The sequence below is a fragment of the Dermacentor silvarum genome, chromosome 8 (assembly GCF_013339745.2).
Source record: "Dermacentor silvarum isolate Dsil-2018 chromosome 8, BIME_Dsil_1.4, whole genome shotgun sequence".
In the NCBI taxonomy this organism is placed as follows: domain Eukaryota; kingdom Metazoa; phylum Arthropoda; class Arachnida; order Ixodida; family Ixodidae; genus Dermacentor; species Dermacentor silvarum.
Window position 1 is genome coordinate 17431663 of NC_051161.1, and position 20244 is coordinate 17451906.

The 20244-nt window shown below is 47.7% G+C and overlaps 1 protein-coding gene across 1 annotated transcript; it reads right to left on the minus strand.

Moving 5' to 3' along the window:
- Positions 1 to 332: 332 nt before the first annotated feature.
- Positions 333 to 8253, minus strand: LOC125947813 (uncharacterized). The gene is made up of 4 exons (XM_049673220.1): positions 8093 to 8253; positions 3244 to 3356; positions 711 to 779; positions 333 to 627 (listed from the first exon to the last, which is right to left on the minus strand). The coding sequence occupies exons 1-4, from the start codon at positions 8181 to 8183 to the stop codon at positions 577 to 579; spliced, it is 324 nt and encodes a 107-aa protein (XP_049529177.1). The 5' UTR covers positions 8184 to 8253; the 3' UTR covers positions 333 to 576.
- Between the last annotated feature and the right edge of the window lie 11991 nt (positions 8254 to 20244).

The following is a 20244-nucleotide window of genomic DNA, read 5'->3' on the forward strand; positions in this document are numbered from 1 at the left end:
GCAATAAAGGGAAGGCTACGGAGGCGGAGCTCCTGCACCTGCGTCACTGCGCCGAGTATTGCGTAAGCTTCTTTGGCTCGAGTAGATGTCAGCGAAATGCTACACGTCATAAAAAATTCGATTTATGAGCAGAAGGGCACTCAAGCCGCACCTTCTCATCGTCTCCTGGGTGATGGCTTTCAGAAATAATAGATCCGTAACAAGCTAAATCGTGTTAAAGAAACGAGATAAGAAGTAGCTACTCGCTGTTTATGCACGTTGTGCTGGAATTCGGTGCAGGTCTGTGTTGAAAGTAAATTAAATTATGGAATTTACCGTTCTAAAACCGCACATTGAGTTAACATATGAAGGGCGCCGTAGTGGAAGGTATCGGATTAATTTTGACAACCTAGGTTTTTGTGACATGGGCTTAAAGTGTGGCACACGAGCGTTTTCGGATTCTTCCTCCGCTGTAACTTGGCTGCCGCTACCGGGACTCGAACGCGCGACCTATAGCGCTCAGCAGCAGGGCGGGTGCGCCGATTTGGCATTATTTTGTGTCAATATTTCATTTGTCCCAGATGGACGCGCTACATCTCATGGATACGTTACCTCGTTCCTGGCTGCGGTCGACCAGCAGTCTATGACCTGCAAGTGTACAGAACATCGTGTTAGCATTCCTTTTCCGGAAATATTGGCAATCTGTTTGCTGAAACAGCAGAATACTTCACCTCTACTGCACTTTCTTCTTCTGCCGACTTCATACATGCATTGTGTACGTCGCAGAAAGATTTGGATAGCTGAAAGGAAACAGAGTTATGCGTTCACCAGAGATGATGACTGTAACGGCAAAAAGTGTGGTTCGTCGAAGGAAGTCGAACGTTTGAAGCTCTATCGTACGAGCATTGAGTGCAACTGCGATTTTCGCAAGGCTAAATAATACTTTTGATAAGCACGAAGTAAAGGCAGAGTGACGAAGATATACTTTGAGAATGGAAAAACATATAGACTTCGACTGAGTCTGAAAAAAAAAAAAATCACCGCAAGCACAAACTGTCTGTGCGCTTGTCATTATTGTCCTGTGACATATTATTTCGACAAGTTGAAGGCAGCTTTTTTTTCTTCTGAAGTTGGGTCTTTATGTGGCTATTTGGGTTTAGTGTTACGTCCCAGCAACATTAAAGATACAGTAAAAATACAGCCGGTCTAAGTGAAAAAAGAACAGTTGCGCGCAGTCATACTTTTGTTCCATTGTGTCTGGTAATGGCAATAAGTAACTATAGCAGCGTGTTCATATGGGCTGGTTTGTAGATCGTGTAACACAGCAGATCTTTTTGAACAGCGCGACACAGAACGAAGGAAAGAGGCACAGGACAACGTTTACAGGCACAGTGCTCTGTCCTGTGTCGCGCTGTTCAAAAAACCTGCTGTTGTGGCAAGTAACTATCAATGATATTAACTGTGCTTTTTGCAAATTATGATATTTTTTCTGTTGCTACACTTGAGGTGTAATTGTGTGATTCATGAATATATTTTATTATGCATTGCAATTTGCTTGCTTTTATTTGGCCTCTGTCGCGGCGTATCTGTATATAAACATATATATGCGCTTTTTATAGTTGCTACCATGTTACGGTCAACTGGACCGCCCTGTCAAGCCGCTCTCACTGTTTTATTGTGATAGCAATTTTATGGACACTCCAAGCGGATTTCTGCCATCGCCGTGAAGTTCCGTATAAAGTACAAGGGCGATAAAATCGTCGCCGCGAGCTGTGTGCTGTATGTGCGAGGGACGCACATACACTCACGGAGAGCGAACGTACGGCCGAAAGCAAACGCGATGTCTCTGTCGCGCGAAAGGCCGTGGGGGGATGGAAGCGAGGGAGGGGGGGGGGGGGGCGACGTTGTGCTCTGGAACCATTTAGCGACCCGGCGCAAGGGGATCTGGCGATTCAATCTCGCGGACGAAAGGAGGAAAGTGGGAAGGCAGCGCGGGAGGGAGGAGGCGCGGCTTCTACTCTGTCAGCAACTGCGCACTTGTACTTGCGCTGCTGCGAGCAGTCGTGCGCACCATATCTTGAAAGCGATATGCACACAGCTCCTACCTGTGTATGCTCTGGGCTTTCGCCGCTCAGTTTCGGTTGAAGCGATAGACCGCACGAACCTTCGCTCGCTCCTGCAACGCGCTTGCTCAAGCCAGCGTTTTCACAGCGGTTGTCTGCGGTCATCGAGTGAGATCTATTCATGTTTGCTTGTGCGCGTTGACACCATGCTTGTTAATTCAGTTATAAGCGAATGTGTCCAAGTTAATATAGCCGATAAAACTACTATCCCTACTACGTATAGCTCTCTACTAATTTTCTATCGCAATAGATGCTTCGCCTTTCGGGCGAAACTGCGACTTTTTTGCAGCCGATTTTATAGCGAATTGTCTCGTAAATAAATCGATTCTAATTCTGATACGCGAACAGTGTTGCTTATATGTTAATTTGACGTTGGCTAATTAATCGGGCACCGCATTTAGCTTCCGCTACTCAGCATATATAGTTTCATGGAGACTGAGTGCCGCTAATTCGATGTTTCACAGTGGAGGCTAATTCCCTGTCATTTCGCATGCTGCAATTGGATAACATAAGTTCTTTTCACAGCAAGCTACAATTCCGCGCCAATACACTACCTTCGCCACTGTGAAGAGAGAAAAGGGCGAATGAAAGGTTAACCAGGACTACGTCCGGTTGTCTACCCTGCACTGGAAGATGAAAAGGGGAAAACATATTAGGGGAGGAAGTCGAGGGTCAATACGCACTGGAGTTGCCGACGTAATGGAACTCTCAGCTCTGTGCTACATACGGTCGCGCAGTAAGGTCACACCTTTCAAGGCGCTTCGGAAGACACTAAATGTTTTAATGTTTCTTCTGCCCTGCTTAACCAACGAAGCAGGTCACACACACACACACACACACACACACACACACACACACACACACACACACACACACACACACACACACACACACACACACACACGCACACGCACACGCACGCGCACGCGCACACGCACGCACGCACGCACGCACACACACACACACACACACACACACACACACACACACACACACACACACACACACACACACACACACACACACACACACACACACACACACACACACACACACACACACACACACACACACACACACACACACACACACACACACACACGCACGCACGCACGCACGCAGTAAAGCGAAACCCACGTACCCTTTTTACATCGTCCACCGTGAGGAGTTTCATTGTGGTGACGATTTGTCTTCTGCACTGATTCTGTATCTTTATAAAGTTGGCTTTAAGTCCCAAAAGCCTCTTTCCCCGCGCTGTAAATAAGAAGAAAAATAAGAAAAACGAACGGAAGTGAAACACATATGCCTCTATAGCCTCGGGAGGGAGAGGAAAGGTTGGATGGTGACTGGAGTGGTTAGCCTATATAGATAACTGTGAAATATATGATGACGGATGAATCACTTCATTAGCAGCGCCGCGCAGAGCAGAGGCATGGACACCTCCACGTTCCAAGAAAGCCCCGCCGCTTACGACAGGCTCGTCGCTTACTAAATAAGTTGTGACAGTGGCGCACCGACAGGGGGGGGGGGGGGGGGGGGGTTACAACCCCCCCCCCCCCCTGAGGCCGAGTTAACCCCCCTCCCCTCGCGTTCAGCCCCATCAGTCCAACGTGCACCTTCAGCGCTCTGTTCACATTGTCTTTACAATTCAGGAGGTGGCTTGAGGTCGAATTTTCCTGATGCACAAAAACACTCTATCACTGTCTTGTATTTACTCATTCACTCTTAAATTAGTTTGAGTAACACGCTGAAGAAATAAACATCGTCATCATCCTTGGTGTCATTATTATAATTATTAGGCATTTTATTTGCCTGTTGGATACCTCTGGCTAAAGCAAGGAAATTGCATATTATGCAAAGTGCTTGCTTTAGTGAATTCCCAGTGGCGGAAAAGAACTATATATAGACAAATGGCCGGTAAGTTTACAGGCTACAGTTCAGGCAGTGTGATCAAAAATAGCACGTTAGACAGGTGGAGTCCGAGCAGTGGTTAGAGAAGGCGCAAAATAAGACAACAATGGAAAACTATAAAGTAGGACAGAAGTAAAGGGACCAATAAGGAAATTTTCTACGATAGCTCGAGGTGCAGTGCACTTCTTTTTAAGGCTGGACAGGCTGTCTAAGAACGCGAAGTTATAAAAGAACGTCTACCCACGGAAATTACATGTGCGTTGCATGCAAAAATACTGCGGAGACAGTTACACATATAAAGGGTGATAATTTTTAAGATTTAGGGAATTTTAAAAGTTGCCTGCTGCAGATTACATACTTCTAGTCCTTGAATTAGATTATTTAGAGAGGCGGACAATACTTGCACAAGAAATCGGAACACATATTCAACAAATTAAAAAAAAACATCAATAATTATTTACGAATTGTAGCCGGTGAGTTTCCAAGGCGTATCCGCTTGAAAATGAATTTCCATAATGACACCAGTTTGGAGATATGGGCCATTAAACTCGCTGTAAAAACGCACTGTTGTTTCATTTACTTTCTTAACAAAACGCTCTTTTAGCATTGAAGTACGAAAGTAACTGGAACACCCATATATTTCGTACCACACTTTGGGAAATAATATCTTGAGACTGGTGCCCTCTTGAGAGTTGGTTCCGCTTGAATCTGCAATTAGTAAATTGTAGTATGTGCCGAAGGGTAATTAATTTTAAAAACTTAATAAGTGCTTTTTGCTAATTAGTTCATTATGCATTTCAATTTCTCGTGCAAATAAAGCCCGCCTGTTTGAGCAATACATCTCACGGAATAGAATTGTTCTATCTGCCACACGTGATTTCTTTTAAATTTACTTAATATTTTCGCAGAAACGCCCGGTATATACACCCAAAAATGTAAAAATGTGGTCAGTTTCTGTGAAGCCTTGTTGTTTAATGACACCAATGAACTGGGTAAATATTAGTGTGGTAAACATAAGCAAGATAGATTTGAAATACTGGTGGCGCACAGGTAGAAAGAGCCAAAGTAATGTCGATTAAAAATTTTCAATAGAGTCTAAGAATACTGCAATCATGGATTATGAACATCCAGGAGTTGGAATCAAATCACATCTAACGATATTTAGAGTTACATGTGGACTTTACGAGCATATGCCGGACTCTGGAGGCACATACTACCGCCCTGGTGCGAAGAATTCCCTCATCATCATCGTTGTCATCATCATTATCATCATTATTTTTAGCGATATTTTTCGTGAAATCTTCATTGAGATTCGGAGGAACAGGCCCTCCAAAGACGTAACTATCTGCACAAATTCAAACGCTAACGATTCCAAAACTATTACAATGCGTTGTTCTGTTTCCAGCTTCACCTTCATTAGTGACATTGACTTATGTCAGGCTCCAAAGCGTACACTTGGGTCCACTCGCTTAGAAATACACATCGCACTTTCATGTATAAATGCGCGTAACAGGCGTTCTGATCAGCTATTTCTTGTTCGCGTTTCCCCTATAGGTGGTGTCCAAATCGACTCCCAAGCGACGGTTTTCTCTGGGCGGCAGGAACAGATTTCGAAGGTTATGCTCTTGTTAATTGCACGCGCCGGAAGCGATCGCGGAGCCGGAGTAGAGAGGCTAGAAGGAAACGTCATGGACACCATGTTTTGACAACGCAGCGCACCCAGCGACATCGAGTACCTCTGCTCTCGTCCGTGGAATTCGGCTTGAATCCTCAGTCGTTCGACAGTTGGCTTTCACTGTTGGTATAAGGAAGTTTTTTTAATGTGATTGGCATTCTTTGGAAACTTCAGGCACTTTTCAGTCTGCCTGTACTTCTTTCACGGCGCTCTTCGCGCACTCCGCGGATGCAGGTCGCGGGATCGAATCCCGGCCGCGGCGGCCGCATTTCGATATAGGCGAAATGCAAAAACACCCATGTGCTTGCGTTGTAGTGCACGTTAAGGAACCCCAGGCGGTCAAAATTATTCCGGAGCACTCCGCTACGGCGTGCCTCATAATCAGAACAGGTTTTAGCACGTAAAAACCCAGAAAGAAGAAGATGCATGTCTGACTGATAAAAGAGAAAACGCCCGCTCTTCTAGCTGACAATGAATAAAAGTTTTACGCCTAAAATAGACGCCTATATGCAAGCGCACCGTAGTTCATTCGAAGTCAGATATGCTGAACCCTAATTCTACAGTGCCAGTGGGACAAATATGGCTGCAGTTGGGAGGCCCCGTTTATTCTGGCTTTCTTTGTAGCGTCCGAAGGTGTAGACGCTACAAAGAGGTCTGGGGTATAGAGCTGTGGCACATGCGTTATTGATGTGATTAACATTCTTAGTCTTAGCCCCCTACAGATTGTAAATAAAGGTGTCTTCAGCATTACAGTTTGCCGCTACATTGCTTGAATACCAATCGCATTAATGTCAACAGTAATCGTGGGATGGGTTCTTTCTGCCATAATGTTTTCTGCTTCATTTCTGCGGCTTGATTCTTAATCAAAACAATGCGGAATTCAACATAATCGAGCACTGTGTTATTGCGTTGTCCTTCAGGTGCTGCCATTGCTCATAAAGGAGGCGAAGGGCCCCTCAGGCCGCCATTGAATGATTTTTTGAAGACAAGATCTCCTTCTTTGGCGACTTTAGATCGATTTGGAGTTCGTGGGATCTAGGTATCTGACCACTTCCGTTTCGTAAATTAGACAAAGTGAGGGCTTCTAGTACACGTAAGACAACGAAAAAGACTTCAATATATGAAGCTTGGATCGAAAAAGACGCACCCAGTTAGCGTAGCGCTGTGTGCGGAGCAGTAATAATGCGTAATTAGCGAAAAGAAAAATGCCAAAATGAAACCCAGATGCACTCGTTCAAACTGCGCGCGGCTAAAACCAGAACCCAAAGTGTGGCTTTACGAAACAAAAATTTGGGCCTATCCCGGCGATAGTGCAGTCTAAAAAAAATTGGGCAAAACCCATCTCACGATGATTGCGAACGGTAATGCGTTTAGCATTGAATCGATATAGCGACGCAACTATTTGCCATCGTCGAAACGAGTTATGTATGAGGCGTGTACTGTAGCGGGATTCCTCTATCGCGTTTTCCCAAGAACACTCTAGCGTCGCCGCCGCGAAGCATGCGCGTGGCCTCCGAGACTAGAAGCGTTGTCGCCAGTGCCTGCGAACGCTGAGAATTGTTCCCTCTCTTGCTGCACGCTCAGTGGTACATACTCGGTGACACCAAGTTGGCGACAGGTTCATTGAAGGGCGGCGCATACTCAGTGCATTTTTGGCGCAGTTGCTGAAGCGTTGGCTTGATGTCCTTGCGGAACGCTTGTGACGTGAGTTCCATTCCGCTCAGCATCGGATACATTTAAGGGGTATTGGTCGTCATTGTAGAGCGGCACATTCTCAGGGGCACATGCCTATAAGTTACCCAAGTTGACGTCAAAGACATTCACTGGAGATCGGCACACACCCAGTGGCTTAAGCTGGCATCAAAGTGGTTCATTGGAGACCAGCACAGACCGAATGGCACATGTACCCAGCACTCTAAGTAGTTCCTTCGAACAGCAGTGCCTACCAAGTCGCGCATCTATGTATAGTGACCCTCGTCGGCGTGAAAGAGGTTCTTTGAAGCACCGCACGTATGTATACATTGCCACATAGTGACTCAAGTTGGTCGGACGGTGATGTTCGAACCCTGTTTCCTCAGCACAGCAGACCGATGCGCTACCCATTTGACCACGGACTACCCAGTGACCGAGTAGACGAGAAAACGGTTAGATACAAATATAGATAGATAGATAGATAGATAGATAGATAGATAGATAGATAGATAGATAGATAGATAGATAGATAGATAGATAGATAGATAGATAGATAGATAGATAGATAGTTGGCCCCCGGAAAGTATGTGAAGTACTCCAAGAATGCTAGCGCAATAAAAAAAGAAACGGTAAATGTTTACTGAGAACTTCAAGTTCGCTTACTAAGTAGTTTTGTTTGCCCACCGAACGACAGTGAACAATGCGCACTGACCTGCTTCAAACGGCTTGCAGCAGAAGACCTCGCTTCCCAGAGCCGTGAAAAAAACCAGCAGTAGAGCTTTCCACTGAGTGTCATTCAACATTTTTCCGAGAGCGTCGAGTTGAGACCTCCTTTGGGAAAGATTGACTTCCAGTGCGACCACCAGGAGCGTTCACATGACTGCACATTGGAAGAAACCATTTTTTTTTTGGAAGACAATTACCGAAGAGAAAAAAAAAAAAGGTCCTGACAGTAGTCGTGGCAGCAAATATGCCTCATGCCTTCTGGTAGCACACGTTTCGCTGTTTCGCGGAATAATAGATGGAGTTGCCGAAGTTATTTATTTTTTGTTTTATTTAACGCTCGCTGAACCCAGGATATAGAGGTGTGTATTCAGGTGTGTCGCGAAGTTGGAATACGGTTCGCACATAGTTTTTGAAGAAAAAAAAACCTCTCTTTCTTTTTTTTTTTCTTTATTTTATTCCTTCCTACTTTTCCAGTTGCGATAGCTCTTCTCTATCTCTGAAAAAGCGTGAAAGGGCGAAACGAAAATTAATTGAATGAATGAATGAATGATAGGCTGTTTTTAATTGATGCGCTCTCCCGTGTTATACGGTTTCACTGTTTTTTATGAGTCGGTTCTCCTTTCCCATATTACCTACCTACTGTTTGTTCGGCTTAAATAGCGTTAATGAAGCAACCAAATGGAACGTATTTCCGACTTGTTCTCGACGTGCCGTCGCCCAGCGTCGATGCACTCACTTCTCACTGCGCACTGACTGCGCTGCAATCCTTGAGATATCAGCTGTTTAAACGAAGATGAAATTTGCAAAACATTGCAGGGGAGGAAGATAATGAAATCTTCATCGCCAGCGCCCCATTACCGGGCGCGGACATGAGTAACCTTGTAATAATTTGTTTGCAGGTAATGATAACCTCCCGAGACCCGAACACAACTATAGGACATAGTAGCTCTTCAAGGTGGTTTTTTAAGCATGAAATGCTTTTAGCTCTTATTTTCGGCGACCTTTAAGTGACCTTGAGCCAAAAGCCAGAGCCGTTATGCGGGCACTAAAACAAGTACAAAACGAGATCATCCAGGAAACCAGTCAAAGGGTAAGAAAAAGCGGTCTCTGGCCGCCAACACTTTGTACAGGACCGCCTTACATACGCTAGTTACTGCCCAAAATAAGTTACAAAACATATTGCTTCCGATTTCTTCCTAATGTTTACATGTTCACAATATCACTCAAGCTGTAACTTCTAGTACGCCGAAGCTTTATTTGCCATTTACAATAGCGACGTTCAAAAGGCAGATACAGGGCACCATACCCTTGATTGTCATCTTGTGGTGCTGAGACAGGGTTGCCTGTGCTCTTTTCACCGCCAGCGGTCTGCGAGTTCCGCGGTGCGGGTATTACGGCGCCTCGAGAGATGGCGCCACGTTGCGTGAGCCAGCCGGCAGCGTCCGGCGCGCCGTGGACACCAATCTGAGGCTGTACATTTGCAGCCGACCACTTCGATGCGACAAGAAGAAAAAGTAGCGACCGACGCTGAGCGCGCTGCACTGTTGAAAGAAGAAAATCGTTTGAAGGCAGCGGCACTACAGGCAGCAAAAGGCGTCACACGATAGCCATTTCATGCTTACATCTACTCTCGATTACGGGAGAGCCAGCAATTTTTTATTGTCTACTGTTATGTTATGAACTTGAAAAGCAATTTTAAAATTTTAAATACCAGGTTTAGATGACAAAAGCTGCGTCTCCATGTATGTGAAAAAATAACTATCTCCATCATCGAAGAAAGCATGGTCCTGAGACGCCTACAAAGTAATACCTACACTCATGGAACTATAATGCACCGCCTCCCGACGCTCCACAGCTACATCTGCCCACTCTGCAACGTTTCCGACACCCTGGCACACTTGCTCTTGGAATGCCCGTGGCATGAATACAGCGAAATGCAGCCGGAAATGGACGGTAACCGAGCACCACAAGCAAACGAAGACCACCTATTCGAAACGTGGGAGGCCAAGCTCGCCCTCGGGGACCTGGAAGACCAACGACAACTCGTCGCCAGGGCCAAGAGGGCAGCCGAAGCCAGAGGGTTCCTGGACTAAGGAACCTTCCCACCTCAGGGTGATACCGGGCCTCGCTCGGGACACTGTTTCAAGAATAAACGTTTCTCTCTCTCTCTCTCTCTCTCTCCATCATCGCCTCATGTTTGCTATGGTAAAAACTGCATTTCAGTGCTTAAACGCAGAGACGAAGATGGAACTACGCGTAGTACATTGCCGTGTTGCCGCCGCGTCCGGTATTTTCATGCGATCTCTGTGACTTCGAAACACACCTCAAAGTTGCTTTCGGCCGTCTGAGACGACAAAGAGGTCTATATCAATTTTGTGTCAAATTTCTCGAAAGCGGATGACAATATGAGTAAACAACTTCTTTACGGTTACACGTGCGCCTGTTACGTATTCGGCGGCTCGACGCCGAGGGCGGCAGGACGACCGGCCCAAGGAACAGACGACCCACGCAGTGCCAGGAAGACAATCCCGTTTATTCTTTCAGCGACGCGCTTTTTGTGCGCTACGTAGCCAATCAGGGTGTGGCAAAAATAAAAAGAATATATCGCTGCAAGCGGGGCAATCTTATCTGCAGGCCCCAACGTAGAGTGCGACCAGCACCGCGAATGTTACAGCTCGGCCAAAGCTACCCATTTCGGAAGGCGTTCAAGAGGATGACGCCTCTTGAAGAACTGTAGGGGCGAACAGGTAGCCATGCAACGTTAGAAACAAGATTGTCCAAGCACAGCACTGACGCGTTTTGCACGATCACATGGTCCTTGCGCTTGGAATGGGTGAAGACGCCGAGGTGCATGGTGGCACAGGCGGGCAAGTTCAGGTAGACATCGGAGAAAGATGAAGGCACTGTGCGTCTTCAGGCTGGAACAACGAGCCCGTGAAGAGGGGCTGGGATGCCCAGGTGGAGGCGACGCTCGTAACAAGCACTGCTCGCCGAATACGTAACAGCTGGTGGCTGCGGTGACGGCGGTTGGAGCGCACGTCGGCGGTGGCCTTGGCGTCCAGTTTGGTGAGAGCACGGCTTACTTGACTTCATTGGGAGCATTAGCAACATTTACTTGGTAGTCGAGGCATTTTGACTTTGCTAAATATAAGTAGCACGTGTAAGAATAGCACTTATCAGCAGTCATGAACCTCGCTTCGTTAACGAAACCCAACCTAGTGTTGCTAGCTGAAGAGTTAGGTATCCCAGTGCAGAAGTCGATGCGCAAGCCTGCAATTATTGAAGCAATATCCAAATGCGGAGCGAACGACGACGAAGTCGAGGAATGCTGGAAGGCAATTTCCCAACAGCTAAAAGAACGAGAGGTAGAACTGAAGTTAAAAGAGATGCAGCTGCACAGCCTTGAACGAACTGACAGTTTCGACATGCGCGGATATATGCAACCTTTTAAGGCTGGTAGTGACATCACTTTGTACCTCGTCAACTTTGAGAGGACATGTACTAGAGCAGCGCTTGCAGAAGAGACCTGGTCGCAACGCCTATTGACATTGCTTCCAAACGAAGCAGCGGACGTAATCGCGAGAATGCCAGATGAAGATGCCCGCGACTACAATAAAGTAAAGCTTCAGCTGAGGCGAAGGTACAGCTTGTCTACAGATGCCTTAAGGATGAAGTTTCGTAACACGAGGCGTAGTCAAGGGGAGTCATTCTCGGAATTTGCCTATAAGTCCATGAGCTTGTTGGAAGAATGGCTTAAAAGTGCTAACGCATACGAGAATAAGCAACGTCTGATTGAAGTGTTTGCGCTAGAGCAATTCTATGCGTCTATTCCGGAGCAAATGCGCCTGTGGATTCAGGACAAGTCAAACGTGGAGACGTTGCAAACGGCAGCTAGTTTGGCTGACGAGTACTGTTCCCGCAGAATGGAAAGTTCGGAAGAACTGCGAAAGAAACCGCCGGGAGCATTCAAGAAGTTTCAGAAAGGAGCGAAAGAAGCGAACCACGCGAAACCAGACAATGTTCACTCCCAAGTGCAAGCGGTCAACTCGAGTGAACCAAAAAGTTCCAAGTTTGAAGAAAAACGGCCGTTAGTCTGTCACAAATGCCAACAACCAGGCCATAGCCGCTATTCTGGACATTCCGCCATTTTTTTCGAGGCGTGACGTAGGCGCGACGCTTACAAAATGGCGCCGATAGCCCCGTTTCGCTTTCGTAACGTGACGCAAATTTGACGTTTCGCCTAAGAAACTGTAATGTAGGCATTGAACATAGCGTGGTTGATAAAGCAAAACAGTTTTCCTCCCCAGTGAAAATAAAGCAGCTAGCTCAAAGCGTACGACTATTCGATCAAAATCGTTTCTCGCTTCCGTCGTCTGTATGCGCGCAGGCTGTCGTCTGCTTCATTAGCTAGGATGCGTGTCCTCGGGACACGGAATGAGTCATCGTATATTGGCGCCCACGCACTTGCTTTCTACCTTGCGACAACATACGCGACCTGCCAGTGATGATCAGCGCCCGCTCTAGGCCGCGTTATCGCTATCTCGTGATCCGCAAGTGACTCAGCCCGACTCGTCTGGCTGAGAAGCGGTCGAATATCATGGATAGCGTTGCGCGCGCCACAGGTATCCGCTTGAGCGACGCAAACGCCGGCACTGCCATCTCTTGTGCACTTCGCTGCTTACTCGCACCGCGAGAGGAAACTTCAAGGCGCCGTCTTGCGTACATTTCTTTTTGTAAATTAAAAAGTCACCGTTCTCATAGCCTTTGATGACGCGAAAAGTCATTAATATTGATTACAATACAAACACAATAGTGAAAAGTGCGAAATGTCGCAGAAAGTTCGCTAGTTTCCACCAATATTATTTCAAATAAACGTGTTTTTAATAGAAATGATGGTTCAAAACACAAATGCCAACACCACCCGAGCGCGATGCAAATGCTATGAGCACGCGTTGTGAACAAAAGATTTTCATGGCCCCAAATGAAAAATGCGGCGATACGCATGCCTCTCGACTGACACTGCACATGACCGCTCATTACCATAATTCGCGCGGCTCGTCGCACCACAAATTATGGCGGAAAATCTGTGCAATGGCGGCCCAGCGCAACGTCACGCAACGTCAAATTGACGTTTACGAAACGGCCCTTCCTGTGACGCTCTTCACGGGATATTCTTTCAGCCAATCAACAACTGACATGCCGGCTATCTTGGAACACCACCACATATTCGCGAAATTGCAGATGCATTGCACGGGCTTCTGCACGCTACCGTCCACTTTCTTTTTAAAGCGCTAAAGTCGCAATATAGGTGCCAAGGACCACAAAAAAGTATTAGTCGATAAAACTTGCAGCTCCACGTCACATTTCGTCATTCTGACGAAAACGCAAAATTGCATTTTGCAAAACTTCCGTTTTCCGGCACAAATTTTGAAACACGTGACCTCTGGACAGCCAATGAGACAGCCAAGATGGCGGATAATGGCGGCCGTGTAGCCGCCATGCGTGTCCAGAATAGAGCCCCATATCGCAGTAGGGTGCCGACAAGCAAGTGTGTCCGTCAATTTGCTAACTGAAGAGAGCGATTTACTCTTGCCTTACACCTATGACATGACGGTGAACGGCATCAGTTGCAAAGTTCTACGTGACACAGGAGCAACATTTGATATCGTCCACCCGTCGTTTGTCAAGCCCGAGGACTTTACCGGAGCGTGTGTCTGGGTGCGTCAGGCACTAGAACCCGACACTAAGTGCTTGCCGGTAGCCAAAGTTGAAATGACGGGCGCCTTCGGCAAATTTCAAACTGAAGCTGCTGTTTCAGACAAGCTCCCTCAAAAGATCCCTTACATTTTTTCCAACAGATCAATGAGGGACTTGCAAAACGCTGGAATGGAACTTCATGCTAACCCTGTAATGGTCGTCACGAGGTCCCATACAAGAGCGCAAACTACTAACGCTACTCGTGCCACCGAAGTTCCAGAGCAAAGTGATCCGTCACATGTTGCCGCAACGAGCGAAACCGTACCAGTCGCACAAGCCGTTGATAACAGCTCGCCGGTCGCGTCCGGAGACGGAACGATAAGCCCAGTCAGTGAAAATTTTCAACTTCTTGCGAAGGTAGACAAAAGCGTTCTCAAAACGGATCAAGCGAACGACGAGTCACTGCAAACGTGTTGGGAAAGATCAAGACGGCAGCAAAATGGACCAGTATCGTTCACGGTTAAAGACGGCCTCTTGTACCGAAACTTCAAAAACAAGAAAGGCCGCTCTTTCGAACAGCTTGTAGTTCCCCAGAAGTATCGTACTGCACTTCATGATTTGGTTCACAGCAATAGCTGGGCTGGCCATTTAGGAATACACAAAACTAAGAGCTGTTGCGTTGCGCACCGCTTATCAGCCGGCGCCCAAGTCTGGCTCATCTGTTCCGGACGATAATCTGTTTCGCGCATGTGCGCTGATGTTTTCCCTCGCCCTTTGATCACGGCGTTCCTTTATAAAGGACTGCGGATCACGCCGTTGGCGGCTTCTTTTGTACACCTTCTTTCGGCAAGCATGCCGCATTAAAACTACGTTCTTCCTTCTCCCGGCGTCTTCTTCTCCCGGCTTGGAACCGAACTCGGCCAAACGTAACAGCTGGTGGCAGCGGTGAAATGGCGGACCCCCGGGAGCGCTGCGGCAGCAGTCGGTGAGGCTTTGGCTTTGTACTCTGGTACGCCGAGTGTTATAATTTCCAGTCAGGGAAATAGGAAAGGCGGCTTAGAGGACTTTTGTCACAGTTACGGTAGTGAACATGGATTTGAATAGCTTGCTAAAGGTAGATTTGTTGGCCGTAGCAGACGAGCTCGGCTTAGAGCTTAGCAAAGCTATTCGGAAACCCGAAATTGTGGGCAAAATTTCAGCCTGTGGGGCGAGTGCCGACGAAATTGCTGAAGCAGTTGATGAAGTGCAGAGGAAACGCAAAGTGAGAGAAAGAGAGGAGGAACTAAAACAATGCCAATTGGAGCAGCTAAAGCGGTCTCTGACCACTGAGGCAGAGCCGAGAGCCGTCAATTATGACATGAGAGGTTTTCTTCAGCCTTTTGTTATTGGTAGTGAATTGGGGCTCTTTTTGACAAACTTTGAGCGCACTTGCACAAGAATGGGCTTTGAGCTGACGTCCTGGCCTCAAAGACTTCTGAGTTTGTTGCCGGCGGAAGCCGCAGAAATTCTAGCTAGGTTAAATGCCGAAGAAGCGGAATGTTACCAGGACGTAAAAAGGGCCTTGTTAGCAAAGTACAAGTTGTCGCCTGAAGCTTTCCGGCTTAAGTTTAGGAAATCGGTTAAGAAGCCGAACGAAAGCTACTCAGAGTTCGCGTACAGGCTAGCAAGCTTCCAAGAAAATTGGCTAAAAGGTGCTGACGCGTTCGAGGACAAGGCAAAAATGTTTGAGGAAATCTGCCTAGAGCAATTTTGCTCGACGCTTCCTGAAAAACTGAGGGAATGGATTCTCGATAAGCCAGATGTGAGGACGGCCCGCAAGGCAGCAGAGTATGCAGATGACTACTGCGCAAAACGCCGTTCTTTTGACGCAGAAAGAAACATGCGAGGCGCACGAGGCTCTACAGCAGAGCAGAAGGAATTTAGAAAATCTGAGAAGAAAGATAACAATACCACAAAGCAGGAATCTTTGGATTCACAGTTAAACCAATCTTTTGAGGCGCGGAAGCCTATCGTATGCTTCAAATGCCAGAAACCAGGACACGTAGCTGCGGGGTGTCGCGTTCCAAAGGTATCGCCGATACAGTTCGTTATGGGGCAGGGCGAAGATTTGCTGCAACCTTACCTACATGACATGGAAGTTAACGGCCGAGAATGTAAGGTCTTGCGCGACACAGGTGCAACGTATGACGTGGTGCACTCTTCCCTAGTAAATTCTGGTGACTTCACAGGTGATTACGTGTGCTTAAGGCAAGCCTTGGAAGAAGGCACCCTGAGCTTGCCAGTAGCAAACGTAACATTGAAAGGGGCGTTCGGTGAAATTAAGACCGAAGCAGCTGTCTCGGATAACGTAATGCCTCAGTGTCCATATTTGCTATCAAACAGAACGGCAAACGAATTGCTGAATGCAGGCGTAACACTTGATATGAACCCTGTAATGGTTGTCACGAGGTCGATGGCGAAAGAAACTGCCGCTCACCAAGAGCCGTCGTCACGCGTTGTCAGTGCCGAGGATCAAAAACGGGGTCAATCAGATAATGGCGATGAGGCAAGCTCAGACACGCATGAATCCGCCCACGAGGAAGGCGAACAGGCACCGTGTTTCATTCCACCCACGAGTTGCGATTTTCAGGCGTTATCTACCGTCGACAAAGCCACGTTGATCGAAGAACAGAAAACGGATTTAACCTTGACAAAATGCCGTCAAAGCGTCGCTAAGCAAGGTGCAGGCAGTGGCTCGTTCCATGAAAGAAATGGCGTTTTGTACCGCGACTTTCGGGGCAAGAAAGGCGCAAGCGCTGACCAAATCGTGGTCCCTCTAAAGTACCGCGAGAACATACTGGAACTTTCCCATCGGGCAGGCTGGTCTGGTCATCTCGGAATTACCAAGACAAAAGCGAGGCTGCTAAGCGAGTATTACTGGCCAGGCTGTTTTAAAGATGTGGAGGAGTTTGTTCGTAGTTGTGACGTTTGTCAGCGAACTGGGAGACCACACGAGAAACACAAGGCCCCTATGACTGCAGTTCCTATTATTACTGAGCCGTTTCGTCGAGTCGTAGTGGACATTGTGGGGCCCTTGCCAGTGACGAAGTCGGGCTATAAATATCTTTTAACGATGGTGTGCCCTGCAACTAAATTTCCTGAGGCAATGCCGCTGCGCTGTCTTGCATCAGCAGAAATAGTAGACGCCCTCCTTTTGATATTTTCCCGCGTGGGTTTTCCGAGTGAAATACAGTCGGATCTCGGCAGTGTCTTCACGAGCGAGTTAACAACGACCTTTCTTAACAGGTGCGGTATCAAGATACACCACAGTTCTATTCAACATCCGCAAAGCAACAGTGTAGAGAGGGTTCATTCTGTAATGAAGCGGGTATTGCGGGCTTTGTGCTATGAGAAAAAAAAAGAATGGGACGCCGCGTTACCAGCTATGCTTTTTGCCTTACGTTCGGTGGCACATGAATCGACAGGTTTTAGCCCAGCGGAGCTCGTGTACGGGAGGGCGCTGCGCTCCCCGCTTAGGCTAATTCGTGAAAACTGGGAAGAGAAGGGTAGCGACCCGACTGTGGTCGAGTACGTTTGCAACCTACTGCAGCGCCTATACGACACGCAGGCTCTAGTGGAAGCTAATATGCTTGAAGCTCAGACAAAAGCAAAAAAACGCTACGACAAAAACAGCAGTGTGCGCCAGTTTCACGAAGGGCAGAAGGTGCTCATGTTGCGTACTTCTAAAGCTAACAAGTTGGAGGTACACTGGGAAGGCCCCGGTACGATACAACACAAACTTTCAGACACAACTTACGTTGTTAAACTGCCAGGTCGTAGGAAAGAAATACGTATCTATCACAGCAACCTCATGAAGCCCTATGTAGAACGTGTGCCGGTTGTGAATTTGGTGTTAAATCAACCTGAAGAAGTAGAAGCTGAACTTCCTGACATTCCCCGTGACATGACTTGTTTTTCTGTGGATGAAATCCTTAATTTGACAGCAGACAGTGCTGCTCTAAGTGAAAGCCAGCTTGACGATTTAACAAATTTGATAGCTGAGCACAGACACGTGTTCTCAAAGGTACCCGGTCGTACCACTCTGACGACTCATGATATTGAGCTTACACCAGAAGCGAACAACCCAACGTTGCACAACAGGAGATGTAAAGCTTACAGATGTTCACCGCGCCATGAAAAATTGATGAGGGAGGCAGTTGATCAAATGCTAGAGCTTAAAGTGGCCGAACGAGGTGAAGGAAGCTTCATGTCCCCAATGATAATTGTAGAAGCTAACGGTAAAGAACCGCGGCCGTGTATCGATTACCGTAAGCTTAACTCTGTAACTGTTACCAAAGTGTATCCCTTACCGCACATAGAAGACTGCCTTGAAAAGGTGAGCAAAGCTAAGTTTATCTCTACGCTCGATTTAGTGCGGGGGTACTGGCAAGTGCCGCTAACAGAGCGAGCGAGTGAATTGGCTGCCTTCGTGACGCCTTTCGGCACGTTCCGGCCTTTGGTTCTTCCCTTCGGTCTTAAAAATGCCCCCTTCGCCTTTTCGAGACTCATGGATCAAGTGCTAGCTGGAGCGGAGGCATTCGCACTACCGTATCTCGACGACATCGCAGTATTCTCAAATACTTGGCCGGAGCACGTGAACCATTTGCAGGAGGTTCTAAGTCTCCTTGGCGAGGCTGGCCTAACTTTAAAAGCCCAGAAGTGCAAGTTAGGTCGCTCAGAAGTCTGCTACCTAGGTCACAGATTAGGTCAAGGACATCGAAGTCCACTTGATTTAAAGGTTCTGCCAATCAAGGAATTCCCTCAGCCGAAAACGAAAACGGAGCTCCGTACTTTCTTAGGGATGGTAGGCTACTACCAACACTATATCAAGTGTTTCTCGCAGGTTGCTAGCCCCCTTACAGATTCGCTGAAAAAAGACGCTCCTACACGTGTGCAATGGGACGAAGCAAAACAAGCGGCCTTTAATTCTTTGAAGGTAGCTCTCACCGCAAAGCCCGTCCTGGCGAGCCCAGACCACTCGAAACCTTTTCTTGTGCAGTGTGACGCAAGCGAAAAGGGGATAGGTGTAGTTTTGAGTCAGGAAGACGAGCACGGGCATGAGCATCCCATTTTGTATGCCAGCCGAAAGCTGTCTGCTCGTGAACAAGCTTACAGTACCATAGAAAAGGAATGCGCGTGCCTCGTTTGGGCTGTAGAAAAACTTTCCTGTTATTTGGCTGGAGCAGAATTCATTTTCATTACAGATCATCGTCCGCTCACGTGGCTTCAACAGATGTCCAACAAAAATGGCAGGTTGTTACGTTGGAGCCTCAGTTTGCAACCGTACGCGTTTACGGTTAAACATAAGAGAGGATCGCTGCACGCAAATGCAGATGGTCTCAGCAGGGCTTTCTCTCCCTCGGCGCCGGTCGGCCTAGTGGCACCAAAGCCTTGATTCAGTATTCGCATAGAACCGTAACTGTCGCAAGTCCTCGACAGCCAATTTTGTTCCGATTGGAAGGTTTCCAAAACACTCTGCGTATGAGGGTCTAGCCTGGCCGCACTCGGCAGTTGTTTGCGGTGTTTGCGGCGGTGCTTGCTGTATCGCCTATGCCCAGGACCCTGGCCCGGGATTCGTGCCCTCGGCGTCGCCTGCAGTTTCCTGCCACGCCATGCACTCCACATTTCCGCACATCGGCCTGAGACCACCGGACCCTGCGCGCGTCCGTAAAGGACGCATCCTTCGACTTGAAAACCGAGCACCGAGTCATCTGTCCTCGGACGGTCAGACGTCACTTCGCCGGATCCTTGAACATCGGTCGCCAAGTACTTTGGCGCTTCTGTGCACCTCGGACTTGACCATCAAGCGCGCAGCCGGCTGAACTGGCGAAAATCTCCGAAAGTGCCGTTACATCGAAGTCTTCGATGAACCTTTCGCAAAAACCTGTGCGGGTGAAGCCTTCTTTACCCCCCCTTGGTGCTCTTCCGTGGGGAGGGGCTGTTGCGTTGCGCACCGCTTATCAGCCGGCGCCCAAGTCTGGCTCATCTGTTCCGGACGATAATCTGTTTCGCGCATGTGCGCTGATGTTTTCCCTCGCCCTTTGATCACGGCGTTCCTTTATAAAGGACTGCGGATCACGCCGTTGGCGGCTTCTTTTGTACACCTTCTTTCGGCAAGCATGCCGCATTAAAACTACGTTCTTCCTTCTCCCGGCGTCTTCTTCTCCCGGCTTGGAACCGAACTCGGCCAAACGTAACAGAGCAGACTGTTGACCGACTACTACTGGCCGATGTGCTTCAAGGACTCTGAGCTATATGTACGTTCCTGCAACGTTTGCCAAAGGACCGGACGGCCAAACGAAAAGCTCAAGGCACCTTTGGTCCGAGTGCCTTTGATTGGGGAACCTTTTCTCAGATTGGTAGTCGACATTGTTGGTCCATTACCAGTAACAGCGACGGGCA

Excerpts from the sequence above, each read along its gene's own strand:
- LOC125947813 (XM_049673220.1), bottom strand. The coding sequence starts at position 8,183 with ATGTTGAATGACACTCAGTGGAAAGCTCTACTGCTGGTTTTTTTCACG. Across the intron at positions 3,357-8,092 it reads CTGCAAGCCGTTTGAAGCAG|CGCGGGGAAAGAGGCTTTTG; the intron begins GTCAGTGCGCAT and ends TCTTATTTACAG. Across the intron at positions 780-3,243 it reads CGGTGGACGATGTAAAAAGG|CTATCCAAATCTTTCTGCGA; the intron begins GTACGTGGGTTT and ends GTTTCCTTTCAG.